Source organism: Heterocephalus glaber, unplaced genomic scaffold (genome assembly GCF_053883595.1).
Source record: "Heterocephalus glaber isolate CG9 unplaced genomic scaffold, H.glaber_assembly_v1.0 deba00001593, whole genome shotgun sequence".
Taxonomy (NCBI): domain Eukaryota; kingdom Metazoa; phylum Chordata; class Mammalia; order Rodentia; family Bathyergidae; genus Heterocephalus; species Heterocephalus glaber.
In genome coordinates this window covers 11,547,460-11,566,541 of record NW_028258368.1, presented here as the reverse complement: position 1 = coordinate 11,566,541, position 19,082 = coordinate 11,547,460, and the positions used below count along the sequence as shown (strand labels likewise).

Here is a 19,082-nt window from a genome sequence, read left to right as displayed (position 1 = left end):
CAGTAAACTTTAATATAATGAGTTTGACATGTATCACTTGGATAAACTTAAGTAATGATATTACTAACCTCCTCTAAATTTTTTGTTATCTGTCAATAACTAAAAATACTCTTGCACTCTGTTCATTTTCATTGGTAGCTTTGTTATACTTTATAAATTTCAACGACAAAGTATCTAGTGCATAAACTTCACTATAGCTCTACCTCCACTGTAGACTAAACTCTTCATCAATGAAAACTTTCTTCTCCAATTTAATGCATTTATTTTTTGAGCTAAACTTTGTTTCTGATCTGAAGCATCTGCTTTTCTTTTTCTGCATTTTGCTGGAATAGAAGACAGTTTAGTTTTGTTTCATTTTAACCTGATCTAAGTAAGAGGTTTATTTTTATTTATTATTTTAGTAGCTCAGTCTACCTCACTTATAATTTTATTGTAACTGCATGAATCTTGGTCATATTTTATGTTTTATTTTTAGCACTTTAAAAAATTTGGCTTATTTACTATCTTCTGCTTAAATTTTCTATGTTTTCTTTTGTAGTGCTCAGAATGGAACCTAGGGCATGGCACATGCTAGGCAAGTACTCTACCAGTAAGCTATACTCCCTGACCTTTTAAAAAGTTTTGTTTTGAAAAAGGGTCTGCTAAGTTGCCCAGGCTAGCCTCAAACATGCCATCCTCCTGCCTCAAGTTCCTGACTGGTTGGAATTACAGGCATGTACCTCCACCTCTGACAATTTCTGTGTTTTCTTTAAATTTTTTCTCTCTGATAATATAAATGTGTACTTTTAAATTCTATTAGTGAAACTTCTGACCTATTTATTTCTACTAACTTATTAATAAGAAATTAAAACTTTTGTAAGTGCAAAAACTTTATAATCCCGTCTATCTTGTTCTTAATCCTTGGCATTTGTTTAGATACACTAAAGACTTTACATCTCTTTTTGGATTGCACCATTATAATTTAGTTATTAAAGCATATAGTTTTGCTTTGGAAATTTGAATTTAAGAAAGACTTTCTTGTGATGATTTCACTCTGGAAATAATTTTTTAAAATATTTATAATTATCTATTATGTGCTACCTTTTATGTACAAAAGAAGGTATACATGTATCAGCTCAATTGTGCAGAAATGTTCCATTTTATTTAATATGGTTTGCTGCATTTTAGAAGTGTATCGACTTCTATTCCAAGCAATACAGCAGATTAGATAATTCGGCATTCTTGAATTTTTTTAAAAGGCTATTTAGAGGCTGGATAAAGAATACCTTGCAAATCTTTTGTAATGCATCTCTGGGCTGAGAATGCAAGGAATCTAGAAAAATCTTAAAAGAACCCTGTAAGGTAAGGAAATCTCAAAGCTGGCTCTTTGTTGAGAGCACCAACCAAAGCCTAGATATACTGATTCTACCCAGAAGAAACTCACAAGGTGAATGGGAGACGAGAGTTCAACTTGCAGGCTATTTCCTTATCACAGGCTGAAGGATGAATATACTTGCCTCTGCAAAAAGATGCAAGAAAGCAATATTATCTTGAAATTGGAACTAGAGGGAAAATAAAAATCTCCTCTGTGAAATTATAATTGTGCCCAAGACTTAAACCCATACTTTGTAATCTGAGAAAAAAAAATCTCAACCAGATACTTCAGCTTAAAATAGTTCTGAATTGGTAGCACCTCAGATGACCAGCAGAAACAAATGAATGTCTCTCCCTAGGAAAGGAGCAGGAATTGAACTTCAAAACAAGCCTGGAGATTATATTTTAAAGGCCCACAGAAAAATATGATTCACAGTAAAACAAAGAATAAATGAAAAAGCATGAAACCCATGAGCAAATAAGTTACCATTTGTGAGAGGTGGATGAAACAAAAATTTAAAAAAAAAATTTATTCAGAAACAGTATATAAGAGTTATACACATTTCATGAAATAAAATTTCAAGAAATAGAAGACAACTTTGAAAATATATCTAGGAAATAAAAGACACTATGATGAAGGACTAAAACTCATTGAAACAAATAGCAACTTTACTGTAGTCCATTTTCAGAGAAATATCTTTGAAAAACGTGGGTGAAATAAAGACATATTCAGACAAAAACAAATGGAGAAAGTTTCTCATCAGCACATTCTCCCTGAGGAAAATTCTATAAGATGCACTTCAGGTGGAAGAGGGATGGCCCTCAAGGAAAGACCAAGATGCAAAAATAAGTGAAAAGAAAACAAGTGGCAATTATTTAAAGACATCTAAGAAACACCTGTGTGTATGTGAGACTTAAGACAGTGTTTCTTTCCTAGAAAGAAATCTTGACAGAAATCTTGGATAAAGGAAAAAAGAAGAGCCTTCTACCTCTGTGGAATGCATAAGAAGAAAGATGAAGAGAGAAAAGCACAGTATTATGCCCCCCAAATTACCCTTGCAGGTAAGTCTCTGTCTTCATGAAGTTTATATTCCAGCAATACAGCCAGATAAATCATTGAAAAGCATAACTCCAGACTGAGCTAAGATCCATGAGAAATACAGTGGGATCTGAATTAGAAATGTCAGAGGAAACTACAATACTGCCAAGCAGCCTGCTGTTTCCAAGGACAATATGTTGAGCCAGTTAGATTCAGACCCTATGATGGGGAAAGAGGGGATGAGGAAGGAACTAGTAACCTCAAAAGAGTCATCAGACACCCTTCAGCAGCCCCAAGAGTTTGGAGTAAGGAGCTCCCTATTTGCATCTGAAAGGATATGATACCCACCTTTAAAATACAAAAGTGAAAAATAAGTAAAAGTGAAAGATTTGGCATACACAGAACTACAGTTTTGAAATTTCAGACAGTAAAGCTTTCTCAAAATCAGATGTGAATAAGCTACTCCACTGGAGTCAATTTGTAAAGAAGTCTGCCAATAAGAACATGGGTTTTGGAATCTAAATCCAGCTTGTCCAAGTCACTGTTTTGGGGAATGTTCCACTCTTCAGCTGCGCTGGTCCTGTGAGTCTCTGCAGAGCAACCCTCCTGCCTTCTTTGGCCCAAAACATAAGAGGCCAGAGTGCCCTGGCAGTGTCCTTGTTGAAGCTTGTCTCTTCTGTTCACGTGAACAGCTACTATGACTGCTGACTCGAAGACCCAAGTTTCAACACAGAGAACATCTGCTGAGCTCCACCTAGACCCAGGTCCACCCTGGACTGAAGATCCAGCTCTGCAGGCTGCCTGGATGGAGGTGGTCACAGAAGGCATGATAACACTGAGCTACATACACATCAGTCAGTCATAAAAATAATGGAAAATTGCACAGTTGTGTAGGAGGAAGATCTCACTGACATGTGGAATCTAAAAAGTTGAACTCAGAAGTTGAGAGTAGAATGGTAGTTACCATTGCTGGGGGAAGTAACAGGTGAAGGACGGATGAGAAAAGGCTGATATATGGATATGAAGTTATAGTTAGATAACAGTAAGTAATTCTGGTTGAAACTGCCCAGTAGAATGGCTAAAGATGACAACTAAATATTGTATATCTCAAAAGCTAGAAGGATTTAAAATATTTTCACTATAAAGAAGTAATAAGTATTTAAGTAGATATGTTTAAATATTACTCAATGTATACACGTATTGAAACATCACATGGTACTTCATTAGCACCTATAATTTTATGTATTAGTTAAAATAAATTTAATATGAAGTAAAAAAATAAAACCCCTAATACTTTAGAAATTTTTTTATTTATTGAGTTTATTGGTACATTTTAGATATATATTATAATCACATTCATCATTGGGAATTTGTACCTGTACATGATACACCTTGGTTCTTATTTTTTTCCCATTCCCCTGCCCCTTCCTTCAACCGCTCCAGCCCTCCTTATATAATTGAAGAAGGAAAAATAGAATTTCTTTAAATCAACAGGAAAAATGTAATATTTGGTTATTTTAGTGGCTTAGCCATTTAAAAATACTATCGGTGTCTAAAATATAGCTAAAAGTCTTTGGAAGTGGAAGTGGTAGTAAAATTCAAAGTACTTTACTAAACTTTCCTGTCTGGCTACTTCAATGAAGCATCTCGGAGTAGAGCCAGGGAAATACAAACATGAGTGACCAAAGGTCATGGCCCTAAAGCAGCCTCTAATTTTGTGGGGGTAACAAATGTAAGTAAGCTAACATAATACTAAGGAAAAGAGTGGCTGCGGAAATAAAGAGGATCCGTTATGAGTTAATTAAATCAGCCAATATTTTTCTGGAACTACTTTTATACTTTGTATCATTGTATTATTAAATAGAATTCAAAATAACACTCTTTTTTCTCTGTTTCTATTGACATGCTATATAATGTCAATAGCTCATAATTTGCTTACTCAAGAATATAGGTGTCATATTGCAAAAACATCTCAATTCTCAGGTAGCATTGCTCAACATATAAGAAATACAGATGTCTGTCAAATAAATTTATAAATGAATTTTAAGCTAGAAATAAAAGTATTAACTAAGATCTTGCTACAATATTATGTACATGTTTTTAATGTCATTACAAAAATCAAATATCAGTGACTGAACATGTTGAAATACTCTTGAAAATCCCCATGAATGTTGCATTTGGAAGTAGACTATGTCCCTGTTAAAGTCCCCCAGAAATGCAAAACAACAACAGCTGAGACTCTGCATGGGCTTCAATGACCAAAGACACAGATGCAATGGCACAGGGATCCAGACACAGTAACTCTGTCCTAGTACTTGTATAGAGCTGACCTTCAGAGCCTTATAGCACAGATAGTGCTAAACACTTATTCTTATTTTATTCTAACACAGATCATGCATGCAATGGGCACAAGCTCTCCTCTATGGTATCCCAGGCCAGAGTATTGAAATAATTTTTGTAAAAGACACAAATTCCAGAAATGCCATTCATGATGCAGGACACTATGAACCAAAACATAAATAAACAAATAAGTAAATAAATAAATATGCACTAAGATTTTATGTCTAAAAGTTGCCATGCTATTCTTGACTGGTATTAATTACACATAAAAACAAAATACAAATAAGTTTAGAGTGCTAATAACTATAGTACATATATCTTTTATTTGTAATATAATAGCTTTTTAAAGAGCTTATAGTGTTTTTTATCTAGAGCACCAAAATCTAAATATAGATACTTACATTATTGCACTCTCCAAGGAAGTACAGTGCAAATCCATCAGCTTTCGTGGCTGCCAAAGTAATAAAAAAGAAACTAATTTCAATGAAAGAACATAACATGAACCAATTCTCAAAGGTGAGTGTCAAAGAGTCTTTAGAATGAATTTGTTAAAGTAGCCAGTGGTTGGTTATACAGTAAACAGAGCAAAATAAGACATGGCTTTATTCAACAACATTATTAGAATAACTTCATACATTTTTCATTAGTGATTGAAAATTTTATGATGTGACATTCTCAAATGCGTATCACAGGCAACATACTATGTAATAATATATTTGTCAAATTTTGAATATGTAGAACTATTGCAGAATATATTTAGAATTCACAAATTGTCTTTAAATTTTAAAGTGTTAAGAATATCAGAACTGGTATTCATAATATTGAATCACTGAAATACAAATCAACCAAAAGTGATGATCTGAACTTCTACATATCCATGGAAGTAAACATAATTCCCTAAAATTCTTTCAGGGTCACATAAGGCAATACCACAGCAATGAATAGGATAAGTTTTAGAGAGATTGCTTAAATTTTACTTAACTCTTTTTCCCCTAGGAGTTTTTGGGTAAGATTTAGCTTCTCTGTTCTGCAGCTTCTCATCAGTAAAAGGTAATAATAATAGAAAGTATTTCATGAGATTATAATGAAAATAAATTAATGCATATAATATCCATGGAAAAGTACCTGGCATATGATTAAGTACATGATAAATGTTATCACCATCACTATATCCACTGAATTTTCATAGTGAATATCTTAAAAAATATCTGTTCTAAAAATAGTGCATCTTTCTAAAAATTACTTTTCAGATATATATTCCTCATTCTTTTCACAGTATGTCATTTCTTATGTATTAAAATTGTCATCTAGCCAATAAATTCAAAATGCTTACCTTTTCCTTAAAAAATAATGATTTTATTTATCAAGATGTGAATTAATTCAATAAAACTATACTGCCCAAATAAAAGTAGTCTTAAAGGCATAGTACGTTCTATTTATACATTAGGGAAATATTTATTTGAGTTTAGTATTTTGGGACTTTTAGGTTTGACCCATTCTGGTACTTTCATAATAAAGGATTTACATTTCAAACCTGGTCTAGGAATAGAAGTAAATGAATGACTTTTATCCATGATTTAATAGTACATCAATTTTTTTGACAAATTTGGTAATGTGGGAAAAGAATCTTTGGTCCAGTTTTCCTAAAAGGATATAAAATGTTTCTTACCTACTTTAATGATGCTACTCAACTCATAGAGGAGCAAATGGTTGTCTCCTCCTGTATCCAATCGTTGTTCTATGTAGCTGTTTAGCTCATATACAACTCCTTGCATATTTGTATCTTGGTACTTTGAATAAAAATAGCAAAAATAAAGTCAAATAAAATATAATTATAATTTCATAATTTGTAAAACATGCTATTATATTTATAACTTCATTTACAGTTCATTATGATTTTATATTACATGATATAAATATTATAACCTATTATGTAAAACAGACTGAAAATTTTAAATTGCTCTGACTTAGAATTATCTATAAATTGCATTATGATTTCATATTATATGATATAAATATTATAACCTATTATATAAAACAAATTGAAAATTTAAAATTGCTCTGACTTAGAATTATCTATAAATTGCATTTATATTATTTGTATTAACATATCAAAGTATAACTCTAATTCTGAAATTTTTACATATAAAAGCAACTTGATTAATAAAACCAGTACAAAAGTTTGCTGAGTGAAACATCACAGCATGCCAGAAAAGCCCTCCCCAGGCATACTGCCCTCATGAAACTCAGCTTCCCATTCACTGGGCTCCATCTGTGTGGCTTTGGAACAGGAGTGAGAGGTTTGTATTGCAGCTGCAGTCGCCATGGCAGCTGCACCCTCACAGTAAGGCTACAACACCAGACTTTACCATAGAACCAAGGACAATAGCAGATGAACGGAGCTACCAGTGCCACCCTGCCCAATGATAAGCTAACATTGAACCAAAAATATGCCTTTTAATTAATCTCCTTGCTTCTATGCTTGATTTGCTCAACCTATTCTCCAAACAATTTTAGAAATAAAATAAAGTGCTGTCACTCCTGGCTTAAATTGCTCCAAGGATTTCTCACAATTGCCAATACCAGACAAGCTTCTCTCATGATGTCTACCACACTACACAGTGTGGTCACTATCTAGCTGAAAAGTTTCACCTCTCACCCCTCTACCCCTCTGTCTTCAAGGTGTCAATCCTGGCCACTTCTCTGTTTATGGACAACTCATTTACTTTTACCTTCTATGGCTCTACTACTTGCCATTACTAGCACCATGCTCAGTATATTCAAGGAATGAACAGATACAGTAAGTGAGCCAGACAGTCTTCAAAAATCACACAATGACCATCCTGATAATCTATAGCAGGCACTATGCCAGACATCTGAGACATTACAGAGTCAACAAAACCAAATCTCTGTCCTAAAAGAGCTTACATTCTAGTTGCAAGAGTACAAAAGCATAAATGAAGCAAATTTTTCAGTGGATAAAGGGCAGAGATGCTGAGTTCAGTGAGCTGAAATCTATTGGTGTATCAGCCTTTCTATCACAGACACAATACCTGACACTCATGACTTAAAGTAGAAAAATTTTAATTTGGCTCATCGTTTCTGGAGATTCAGTCTATGGGCAGTTGAGTCTAAGGCAGAAACATGGCAGAGGGGTATGGCAGAACAAATATGCTTAGTTCATGGCAAACAGGAAGCAGCACAAGGGAAACAGTGCCAGAAAGGAAGGGGACAAGGACCATATATAGTATCCAGAGTATGCCAACATGACCTACTCAAAAGTGTGCTCCCTCAGTCCCCAGGAAGGTCTCAAAGTCAGTTAGGTTGACACTTTACCCTAACCTCCACAAGTGGTCTACACTAAAATGAGGTTCCATGGTATAAATTCAAAGACTCTGAAAGACTGGAATGCTAGAAGTAACTGACTATGTAAGACCTGTGTGCCCATCCTTTGTGTATGTCCTATGGAAACTCCTCCTGAAGGTCCTGGCTTTGTGTTTTAGGCCCGAAGTTCATGCAAGATCTGCTGCCATCAGTTGTGTTCCCTGAACCCATCAAGAAGATGAAATCTCTGTGTGGCAGGGACCAAGCGGAAGCACTTACTATCTAAAGAAATGTGAGTGTTGTTAGAATAATGGACACAACCAAAGTTGTAATCAGAATGAACTGACCAGCAGAAATCTTTTAGCATTGGCAACTTGGCCAGAAAACTGTATTCCTGGAACTGAACAGGGCAGCCTAGTGTGGTTTTGGTTTCTTCATCTATCTAAGCAGAAAAGTTCTGGCTTAAGTGAACAAAAAATTAACTTGAATAAAACAGAAAATCAGAGCACCTCAATGAGTTCCTAGATTTGAGTACATTCATAAACCCAGAACTTTCCTTTTGAATCAAGAAATAGGAGGCCATGCCTGCTTGATACACAGCCAGAAATTTATAATGCAGATCTTCCTCAGTGAAACCAAGGACCATTTGTCTGGGTAACTGTGTATGTGGGAAGGGTTATTTACCAGACTGAAGGAGCACTGGACACTCAGTGTATGCTGACACTAATTCTTAAGACTTGATCACCATTATGGTGTACCAGGCAGTGGGGTTTTTAAAGAGATTGAGGGGATCAATAGGATTGAGCCCCAGTGATTTTCAAGTACAGCCTTGGAAGGCAAATCTGGAATAGATACACTCAGCACCAGCAGAATTCCCACACAGAAGAATACCCATCTAGGAAGGTGGTAAGCAAGTAAGACTTGGAGAAATCTGAAAGAAGCAATTTCCAAGTAGAGAGAAGAGAAATAAATTAATGAACATGACTAAAAGCGGCAAAACACAAAATGACCAGATAATTATTATGTTTTATCAGGAACTTCCAAACTTGCTGACTGCTACCTTTCAGCCCTTCCTTACTGTGGCCATTCTTTACATCACTTCCCGAACAGAGGGCTTTGGCGCTCAGACCATGTTCTCTTGAGTGTGTGCTCTGCTCTCACACTGTTGTGTTTCATGCCTGTGCTCCACCCAACATTTGAGAGCTCTGACTTCTCCTCCCTTAGCCATGTAGATTCTATCTGCTTTGCAGTGTACTCAAACCCAGTAAACCACTGGCCCTGGACTACTTTTGTGATTTCTTATTGCTAAAATTTTATCTTGTTAGGAGTTAGCCATAACTTTCCCATTATTTTCAAGCTTGAGGCTTTTTCCACATCTTGCACTTCTATAGGTAATTGTGGATTTGCACAGAATTTGTACAAAAGTTATGACCACTTGAAATACTGATGCCTCTGAGATATACAGCAGTTTATGGGTCACAAAAGCATATGCTGCTTCCATTATCATTTATAAACAAAATGTTATTGGAGCCAGTTTAAGTTTTGAAGAACTCCAGATAAAATAGTCTACTCTAACATAACCTTTCTTCCCTACTGCTCATCAGAACCAGTAGTTCTGTGTTTCCCTGTAAAGTCCTGGGAAAGAGCTTATCTGAGAATGAAGCCAACCAAAAGGAAGGCTGAGCCAAGAGAAAGATACTAAGTCATAATAGCAACCTTGAACCCCTAGATCCAGCCACACAAAAGCCTGTATGCCTAAAATTCTATTCCTAGACATCTGTTATACGTGAACAAATACATTCTCTGAATGGCTCATTGTTCTTCTTGGGGAGGGGAGTTCTAGCTGGTTCTGAGGTGGCTTCTTGGTCATTCAGTAGTAGGATCCTTATACAAATGACAAACAGCCTGGCCCTTTCCTCAATATGTGACAATAACATGCTGAGCCTAAGCCCTTCACTAATGGTTTGTGTGCAGTGTTGAGATCAATAGCCAGCTGTTTTCTCTCTGTTTCAGACAGGAAATAGGTTGTCACAGACAAGTGAGAACAAGAAAACATTCTGGGATGAGGACAGTTTATCGTGAGATTTCTTGTTCCATGTCTCTGGGCTTCAAGTTTTCTCATTTGTATGACAAAGATGAATCACACTGTCTTTAAAACATTTTTTTGACACTTTCTAGGATAATCTATGACCTAGCTTTTAGTTTCTTCTTGTTTATATTAAGCTTCAAATTCTAATCTTTAACTTCATAGAATGTTCATACATCCTGTTTCCTTTGTGTACTTACTACAGCTGCATGATTCTTAAAACAGTGAAATATTTTACTAAGATTGCTACTCTATTTGATAAAATATGAACACTGAAATATTAAAAATCTATCTACATAGTGAATCTTTCAAATAATAATATATTGTAAAACTTAAATTACATGCAGATGTGAAGTAATAAGCATAATTACTATTTGATATTAGCCTTATGGTCATTCTGCTACTCATCAGCACTGTCATACAAGAACAGGCAAGGAAATGAATGAAGATGAATGCCAAATCCCATACTGCCGAGATGCTCCTAGGCAAACTGCATGATAAGGAAAGCTTACTAAGGAAATCAATTCAACTAAATAAACTTTCAATTCTATGGCTTGACGAGTAAAAAATTATAGTAACACACTAACCAAGATGTTAAAGACTTGTGTTTGTCTAATGTTTTTAACTTCACAAAGTTCTGTCACTGCCTTTCTTCTAGGGAATCTATATAAAAGCTTACACTGGGTATCATTATCACATTCACTATTCAGGGTAAGTTAGAATTCCAAGCAAAGCAAGTTGGATGATGAACAGTTTCCCCAATCATAGAATCCCATTATACACCAACACCTTCATTTTCTATTCCCTATGGATTTCATGGTTTTTATTAATCACTAAAAACATGGCTTAATAAAAATATGACCCAAATGAAAGAATTATAGGAATCTAACATAAAAACTGAACCATACCAAGATAATACTACAACTGTGAACGATGTCAAGTTTTGTTCAATAGATATCACTGTTTCCCATGAAATTTTAAATATATCCTAGTTATCCCTGTGAATTTGGATACAGTTTGGGAACCAGAGGAATAGCCACTCTCTTGGTTTGGGGTAGGACATGGGATATTACTTTGTGAGATACAATGATAATGGTATTAATAATTGGGTCAAAAAGAAACCAGTGGGTGGAATAGCAGAATAAGTGTTCCTAGACTTGATAAAGTGAATTAGATATTTAAATATAAAAGATCATTTATCCAGAAGAGTTTAGAAGCAATTCAAGAATCAAATGGAAGCTTATGATCCATCAGCCCCAAGAGCTCATAATTCTATGAAATTGCCCTAACAAATCCTGAAGAGTAGCAATACACTAGGAAAACTTAATCACATAAATATTAAATTCAATAAATATTTAAGGGGATGAAAAAGAAGTTTCAGTTTGTAGTATAAATTTTTTCTATTTTTTTCTAATCTAAATTTTAATAGTTGAATACTATCATACTCTCATCATTCTTTAGGCTTTTTATTTCTTCAATTGATCTTGCATAACTTTTATTTTGACAGGGTTTTACTCTTACAGAAAACTGTAAGAACAGTATAAGAAATGCCTGTATACACCTTACCCATGGCTGAATGTCTTGTCCTATCTGTCCCCTCCCTTCAAAATTCCTGTTGAAATCCTAACTGCCAATGTGATGGTATTAGGAAGTAGGATATTTGAAAGGGGATTAGGTCATGAAAATGGAGCCTTCATCAATGGGATTAGTGCCTCTCTACAAAAGACTCCAGAGAGTTATGTCACCTCTTGAACTATGTTAGAACTGAACAGGAAGTCAGCTCACAAGGAAGCAGACCTTCAGAGGCTGAATATCCAGCCCCTTGATCTTGGACTTTCTAGCATCAGAACTATAAGAAATAAATTTCTCCTGTTTATAAGCCACCAGTCTATGGTTTTTCATTATAGTAGTTGAAATCATTAAGATGCACAGATTTGCTCCAATGGCTTACATTTTGCCTTATTTATCATTTTCAGTAATTCTATCAATCTATCTATCTACATACAGACACACACCAAAAAACAGTATGACTAATTTTTCTAAACATTTAAGAGCATGTTGTTGTGTTCCTTTATTCTTGAACACTTCAAGTGTATTTTCTAAAACAAATTTCTCTTACATAGTCAATATAGTTATCATGATCAGAAAATTTAACACTGCTTCCACAATAATAACCAATTAAAAATTCCCATGTACATTTGACTCACTATCCCAATAATGTCATTTATAGCTGGGCCCCCACTCCCTGGCCCAGGTTCCTCAACATACTTACATATTTTCTCAAGTCTCATAAAAACACAGTTTCAGAATTGCTAAGCTCAAACCTCAGATCATATATACTGTTAATTCTCTTTAGTATTGTCAGTGTGGAACAGTTTCTCAACCTTTGTGTATCTTCAACTTGATATTTTTGAAGACTGCAGGCCAATTTGGATTCTTCTGATGTTTTCTCAAGATTAGATTGAGGCTCCGCATTTTTGGCAGTAATGCAATGATGAATTGATGAAGTTAGAATCTCATCATCGTTCTATATTTATTATTTGGCACTCTACTGAGAGTGGCACCTGGTGATTCATTCATATGAAAGTGGACCCATAGATTCTTATTTTCTTCAACAGGAAATAATCTATTAATATTGTTATTTAATTTTATAATTCAAATTGTCCCAGATGTGAGCCAGAGAAACTTCTTCATGATAGCTTCTGTATCCTTTTGAAATGCACTCACAATTCCTCCAACACTTCTTCAGTTTCTCATCTCATACATGACCAGATTTGTAATTCTCAAAGAAGTCCCAGTTCCGTTTAGTAAATGATAGATAAAATCCAAAAGCTGCACATATATGTGCATAATGCTTCCTTTATTTTTAGGATTCTGATTTATATACATACTATATGTATGAGGGGACCTCATATAAATGTATATACCAATACAAATGCATATACAGATGTGTATAAACATGTATATGTAATTATATGCTTATATATCTATTTATATAAATATACACAAAGATTAAAAACATTTTAAAAAATCACAGTACATTCAAATTTCCTCGTTTCCATATTTGCAATTACCTCACTCAATAGTTGAGAAATCTGGCTGTCAATATCCTTAACATACTTACGTATTTTCTCAAGTCTTATAAAAACACAGAGTTTCAGAATTGCTAAGCTATACCACTGCAAGTAACAAACATTTTACACAGATGTTAGCATTTTTCATTTAGATGAAATGTACACAACTGAACTGTAAAAACCTGAAATGTACAACTTACCATATTTTGACAAATGGATAAATCCTTATACATCCTGTCAAGTCACAGAACAAATCATCCCTTCTAAAGTCCCTCTGGGGTCCTTCCTAAATCTCTATCCCAAAGTAGCCATTCTACTTGACTTTTTCACCATATATTAGTTTTTTTTGGTACCGGGGGATCGAACTCGGGCCCTTCTGCTTGGGAGGCAGGTGGCAGAACCACTGAGCTACATCCCCAACCCTCACCATATATTAGTTTTGTCTGTTTTTGTAATTGTGTGTAAACAGAATCAAAATGTATTCTTTTGAACCTGCCTAATAAGGTAACAGGAAATCAGTGAGATTCTGTGTTTCTGGAGTATGTTCCTGTCCGTTGCTCACAGCCTTCTGTTGCATGAATATGCTACACACTTTATCTGTCCTGCTACTGTTGGGACAATCGGCATGTTTGTATTTCCAGTCTAGGGGTATTATGAGTAAAGCTACCAACATACTTATAGAAATCTTTTTGTGAACATAGGTTTTCATTTATCTTAGGCAAATATAATAGTGAAATTTCTGGATCACAATGAAAATATTATGTTTACATTTAAATGAAAGTTTAAATGAAACCTTTTTTTCCAGACTTTCTATTTTTAAGGAAAAAGTTATCAGAATGATTTCGGCATTTTAAAGGAAATTAAGTTATAAATGAAAGTCACTTATGTCAATAAACATCACAGGCTGAAAAATCCTAACTACTCTTAAGAATGAGCAACCACACTGAACAATTAAGGAAATCTGTGAACCTCAGAGGGTTAAGCAGTAGAGTATGGGAGCAGTACAATGATCAGGCCCTTGAAAAATGCTGTTTTAAAAAGTTTTAAAATCCTAAACAGAGAACATAAGATTAGTAGATATTCATCCTGAGCCTGTCCTAGCATTATGGTAGGAAAATGAAAAGCAGCTGCCCTCACATATCTTGCAATGTAACTGAGCAGGAAGAAATGCTACACGTTGTCAAAAGAGGCATGTCTCTGAGAAGCTCAGTGCAGAGGTCCAGAGAAGTACCTTAAAGAGTGCTAGGAAAGATGAAGAAAGCTGGAGGAGGAAATAACTAATGTGACAGTAGAGGAGCAATAGGCAGCACATGTGGACAAGAACAGTCACAGCGTATGCTCAGGAATGACCCTAGACAAAAAATTCACATGAAAAGTGGTGAAAACAAACAGGCAAAGATTCTAAGCAAGTGGGGCACTTTTGAAAACACAACATCACCTCAATGCAAGGAAAGAGAAATGAAAAAAATTCAGATTCCTAAAGAACATAATAGTTTTCAATAGGACTTTTATGATATTAACTGATTTAATACAAAAAGTCAACAAGATGAAAAGGGATTTTTGAATAGTAATTTCATTTAACAAAATGGGACCCACAAAATTAAGTAATTTAAAATCCCTGATGGATAGAGCAAACATTTTTGCCAAGTTTAAACTACTAGTAAAAACAGATTAAGTTTTCAGGGGCAAATGAATAATGAGAAAGTGAAGGAAACAAAAGATGAAGTCTAAATACTTTACCCAAAAGATGCATTTCTGAATGTCATTGATAAGTCATTTATAACAAAGATTTCCTCAGCAATGTATCAAGCACTATTGAGGGTACTAGTCCGACAAGAGTTTAAATCTTTGTTGGGGGAATTAGATGAACAAGAAAAGATTCCCTCATGGTAACATCTCTGACAAAAATAAAGCTGCCTTTGTTGCCATTTTAAATTAATAAAATGAAATCTAGGAGCAATTAGATTTTACTCACAGCCACAGTGTTAGATTGTTACATCCTTTTTCACGAAGTGAAAAAAATGTGTCCCAAATAATAATCTTTAATAGCCTTTGATCCAGTGGACTAGGACTAGCTATCTGCTTGATCTTAATACAGTTCTTCTGTTATAATTTTCAAAATCTAAACTCTGGTATAGGTTTTTGGCTGCCAAGAATGATGTGATAAAAGAGGTCGTAATTCAAAATCTTGTGAAAGAGGAACATGTTTAATTTCATTTTTAAAACTTTTTATCATAATTATTTGATACTGTTTTTCAGATTAAATGATTCCTGCCTACTAGTACTGGGATTAATAAGATATATCTTCTAAACCACATCATCAATATGTTACCATGGAAACAGGAACAAAGTTTTACAGACAAATGGCCCATGTTTTTAATCTATTGTTAAGATTACTGGCTTTGTCTTAAGTACTATACAAATAAGCATCATTGTCTTTGAGAAACATCTTCTAGCATTTAAGTAGTACAAACTGTTTCCATATAGCAGAGTGCTTCACTCAGTTTTGCTGGGAAGTCTTTTCCACCTAATGCACTCAGGAAGCTGGTGTCCTTAGAACTGATAACCCCACAAGGCTTCTGAGGTTCCTGTGAGGTAGTCAATGACTAGCATCAAAGCCTCGCAAACAAAATTTAGGCTGAAATCAACAATCCATAAATGATGGTGAGAATTTTTCTTTCAGGTTTCCACAAAACACAAGTTCAAGCACCAAAAGATATTTCAAGTTGGAGAACATGGGCTTCAGTTGCAGGCATCCAGTGGGGTCTTCTGCATTGAGGTAAAACATCCTTCAACTTGAGGAAGAAATATCTGTTGGGCTCCTTGATTTTCAAAATTCAAAATATCAGAGTTTCATTTTATCTGACTGGAACATTACATCTATTACCTGTTCCTTTGGCTTGTAAGTCTTACAGATCTGCTAATCAACATGACAGGATACCTGCTTGCCCTCCAGGTACTCGTTTATAAGTATTACCCTGGAGTATTCACAACTTGATTTATTATTGGAGAATATATGTACATGTAATTGGAAATTTTATATATGCATACACACACACACACATATAAAATGGAGGTTTAGAGACAGGCTTTCCATCCTGAGATCTACATGTCTTCATTTCTGCCCTTGATTCTATCATGTCAGCCTCATGGTTTTCAGCCAGAAGGAGGACAGATGTAACATGAAAAATTACTCCAGGTAATTCTAACATGTGTCTCCCTAGTCCAGGCATCTGTATGGTCACCTTCACTTACTAAATATTGAACAACATTTTAATGCTCTGCCTTTGAAACTGACTGAAGATTGCTAAAATATCAGCCACATTAACTCATATGTATATACCTGTGAAATTCAATATTCATTAAAAAATCTTTGCCCTGAAAAACACTAACTGGTATCCTTCCCTTAGAGAATAGTGAGTTAACTTATTTTGGTTTGGGTTTCACTTGGAAACATATGGAAAGTAAATATCCAAATGTTCTAAAGTACTGACTTTTACAACATTTTTTTAATTTCTTTTTTTTAAACTTTATTTCAATGTAATATAAGTAGATATTAATAAAAAACATTTTAAAAAACTCTTCTTGCTTCTATGAAAAAATAAAGCAAAATTTCATAACAAATTAAAGAATAACATTAGTCAATACACTGTGTATCATAATCTTAAAACAATGACCAAAATGCTAGAGTATAAGTCATAGACAAAAAAGACTCTTATAAAAAAGAAACAGATAATAACACAAAACTTTTCAGTGAACTGAGAGGACCTAGCGGTATAAATAAAACAAATTAGCATATATATTGAAATGCTTTCTATTTCTTTCTGTGTTTTATTTAGTAGGTTACAACCTATGCTTCTATTGACCACTTAAAAGAATCTATTTTAAAATTCTTTAGTAAGAAAATAAATGGGAAGTAGTAAAAGGTCTTTAAATGCTAAGGAAAAGTTAGTGGCTCACTTAGAAATTTATTAGGCAGCCAGGCATGATGGTGCACACCTGTAATCCCAGCAGCTGGGAAGCTGAGACAAGAGGCTCAGAGCAAGTTCAAGCCCAGCCTTGCCTACACAGTAACACTGTCAGAAAGAAAGAAAGAGAGAGAGAGAGAGAGAAAGAAAGAAAAAAAGAGAGAGAGGAGAAAGAAAGAAGAAAGAAAGAAAGGAAGGAAGGAAGAAAGAAAGAAGAAGAAAGAAAGGAAGGAAGGAAGGAAGAAAGAAAAAGGAAGAAAGAAAGAAAGAAAGAAAGAAAGAAAGAAAGAAAGAAAGAAAGAAGAAGAAAGAAAGGAAGGAAGGAAGGAAGAAAGAAAAAGGAAGAAAGAAAGAAAGAAAGAAAGAAAGAAAGAAAGAAAGAAAGAAAGAAAGAAAGAAAGAAAGAAAGACAGACAAGGAAGAAAGGAAAAACTTCATTAGGCATCACCAACTTAGCACTTCCCAAACTGAACACCTGATAGTGACCCCCCACACATACACATGCTCTCGTACACATGCTCATCATTCCACTGTTTCAGACAAAACCCTCAAGCATTACTTTCTCCTCTGTATTTTTTTTAAATCACACATCTGGATTAATCAGATTAATTCTTCAAAGTAGAAAGTGAATCTAAATAGCTACTGAATCCAAGCATTTCTCACCTGGTCCACACCTCTGAGTCTTATTAGACTTACTGTAGGAGCCTTCACTTGCTGTATTAGTCAATGCTTACTAAAGTCAGATGTAGAAGGGTGCAAATCAGGCCAGGGATTTAGCTCAGTGGCACCGTGCCTCCCTGGCAAGCGCAAGGTCCTGAGTTTGATCCCTGTCACCAAAAAAAAAAAAAAAAAGAATGCAAAACATCTATCTGTGCATGGGAGACCTGAAAGATCCAGTCGAAGGCTTGGAGCCCACAGCAATGTCCTGTGCAAGTCTGAATTAGGAGGTCGAAGAATTCGCAATGGGAGACAGAAGGATTTGCAACAGAAAGGCCCAAGGGCTGGTGCAGGAAGTGTCTGTGCCAAAAGGCTGAAGGATCTGCACTTGAAGCCAGGAGATGATGCCCAAGATGAAGATGAGAATTGAAGCTCCCCAGAAGAAAACAGCTAATGCTCATTCAAACAAAAAGACCCAAAGCTCCTCCAAAGAAAAGCAGTCACAACAAAGCTCCTCCAAGGAAGATCCAAGGGAAGCTGAAAGCCTTCCCTCTTGTTCTCCTTTTATCCTGTTAGGACAACAACCCTCCTTAAAGTGGGTCTTCCATGCCCAGAACTATGCTGACTCAATTCAGCTGGGCATTCCCACTCAATTTGACAATCAACCACCACACTTGCCAATCACCCTTGGCAATGAAAAAGCATTGTTTTAAGGCACGGTTGAATTCAGGTGCTTAGGATTTCTGTAATTATGCTTGTATTAATAAGAGTGATTAATCACATTTAATGCGTGTAATTCTTTTTCTGTTTTGTATAATACTTTTAGTGTCAGAAATGATCTTTGCTTCTGAAAGTATGCAATGTATGGATTTTTTCCTCTTTTAATGTTTGATGAAATTATTCAGCAGCAAAAGCTTCTGAGCTCCCTATCATTTTTTATTTATTTATTTTATTTATTATTTTACTTATCTTTTATTAAATTTTCATCTTTTAAATTGAGTAACAGTGCATTCAGGTTTCCTAACTCCTCTTCACTCAATTTTGATAATCTGTAATTTCCTCAATATTGGCCACTTCCAAATTTTTCAATATATTAGTACATACTGTTTCCTATTAAAATATGAATGACCTCCTTTTTGTCTACATTTATAACCTCTTCAATCCTAATGCTTGCATTTTCTTACTTCAATAGGTTACTAAAGATAGCCTATTTTATTAATTTACTTAAGTAAATATCTTTT

At 34.8% G+C, this 19,082-nt stretch overlaps 1 protein-coding gene across 6 annotated transcripts in view; it reads right to left on the bottom strand.

The window, feature by feature from the left end:
- Positions 1-19,082, bottom strand: part of LOC101711466 (cAMP and cAMP-inhibited cGMP 3',5'-cyclic phosphodiesterase 10A) — a 339,917-nt gene that overhangs the window by 108,967 nt on the left and 211,868 nt on the right. For all 6 annotated transcript variants that reach the window (XM_087193588.1, XM_087193587.1, XM_004856934.3 and 3 more), the window contains 2 exons: positions 6,402-6,522; positions 5,134-5,183 (listed from right to left, as the gene is read on the bottom strand). In XM_087193588.1, the coding sequence (XP_087049714.1) occupies positions 5,134-5,183; positions 6,402-6,522 (171 nt within the window). The remainder of the gene's footprint in view (positions 1-5,133; positions 5,184-6,401; positions 6,523-19,082) is intronic.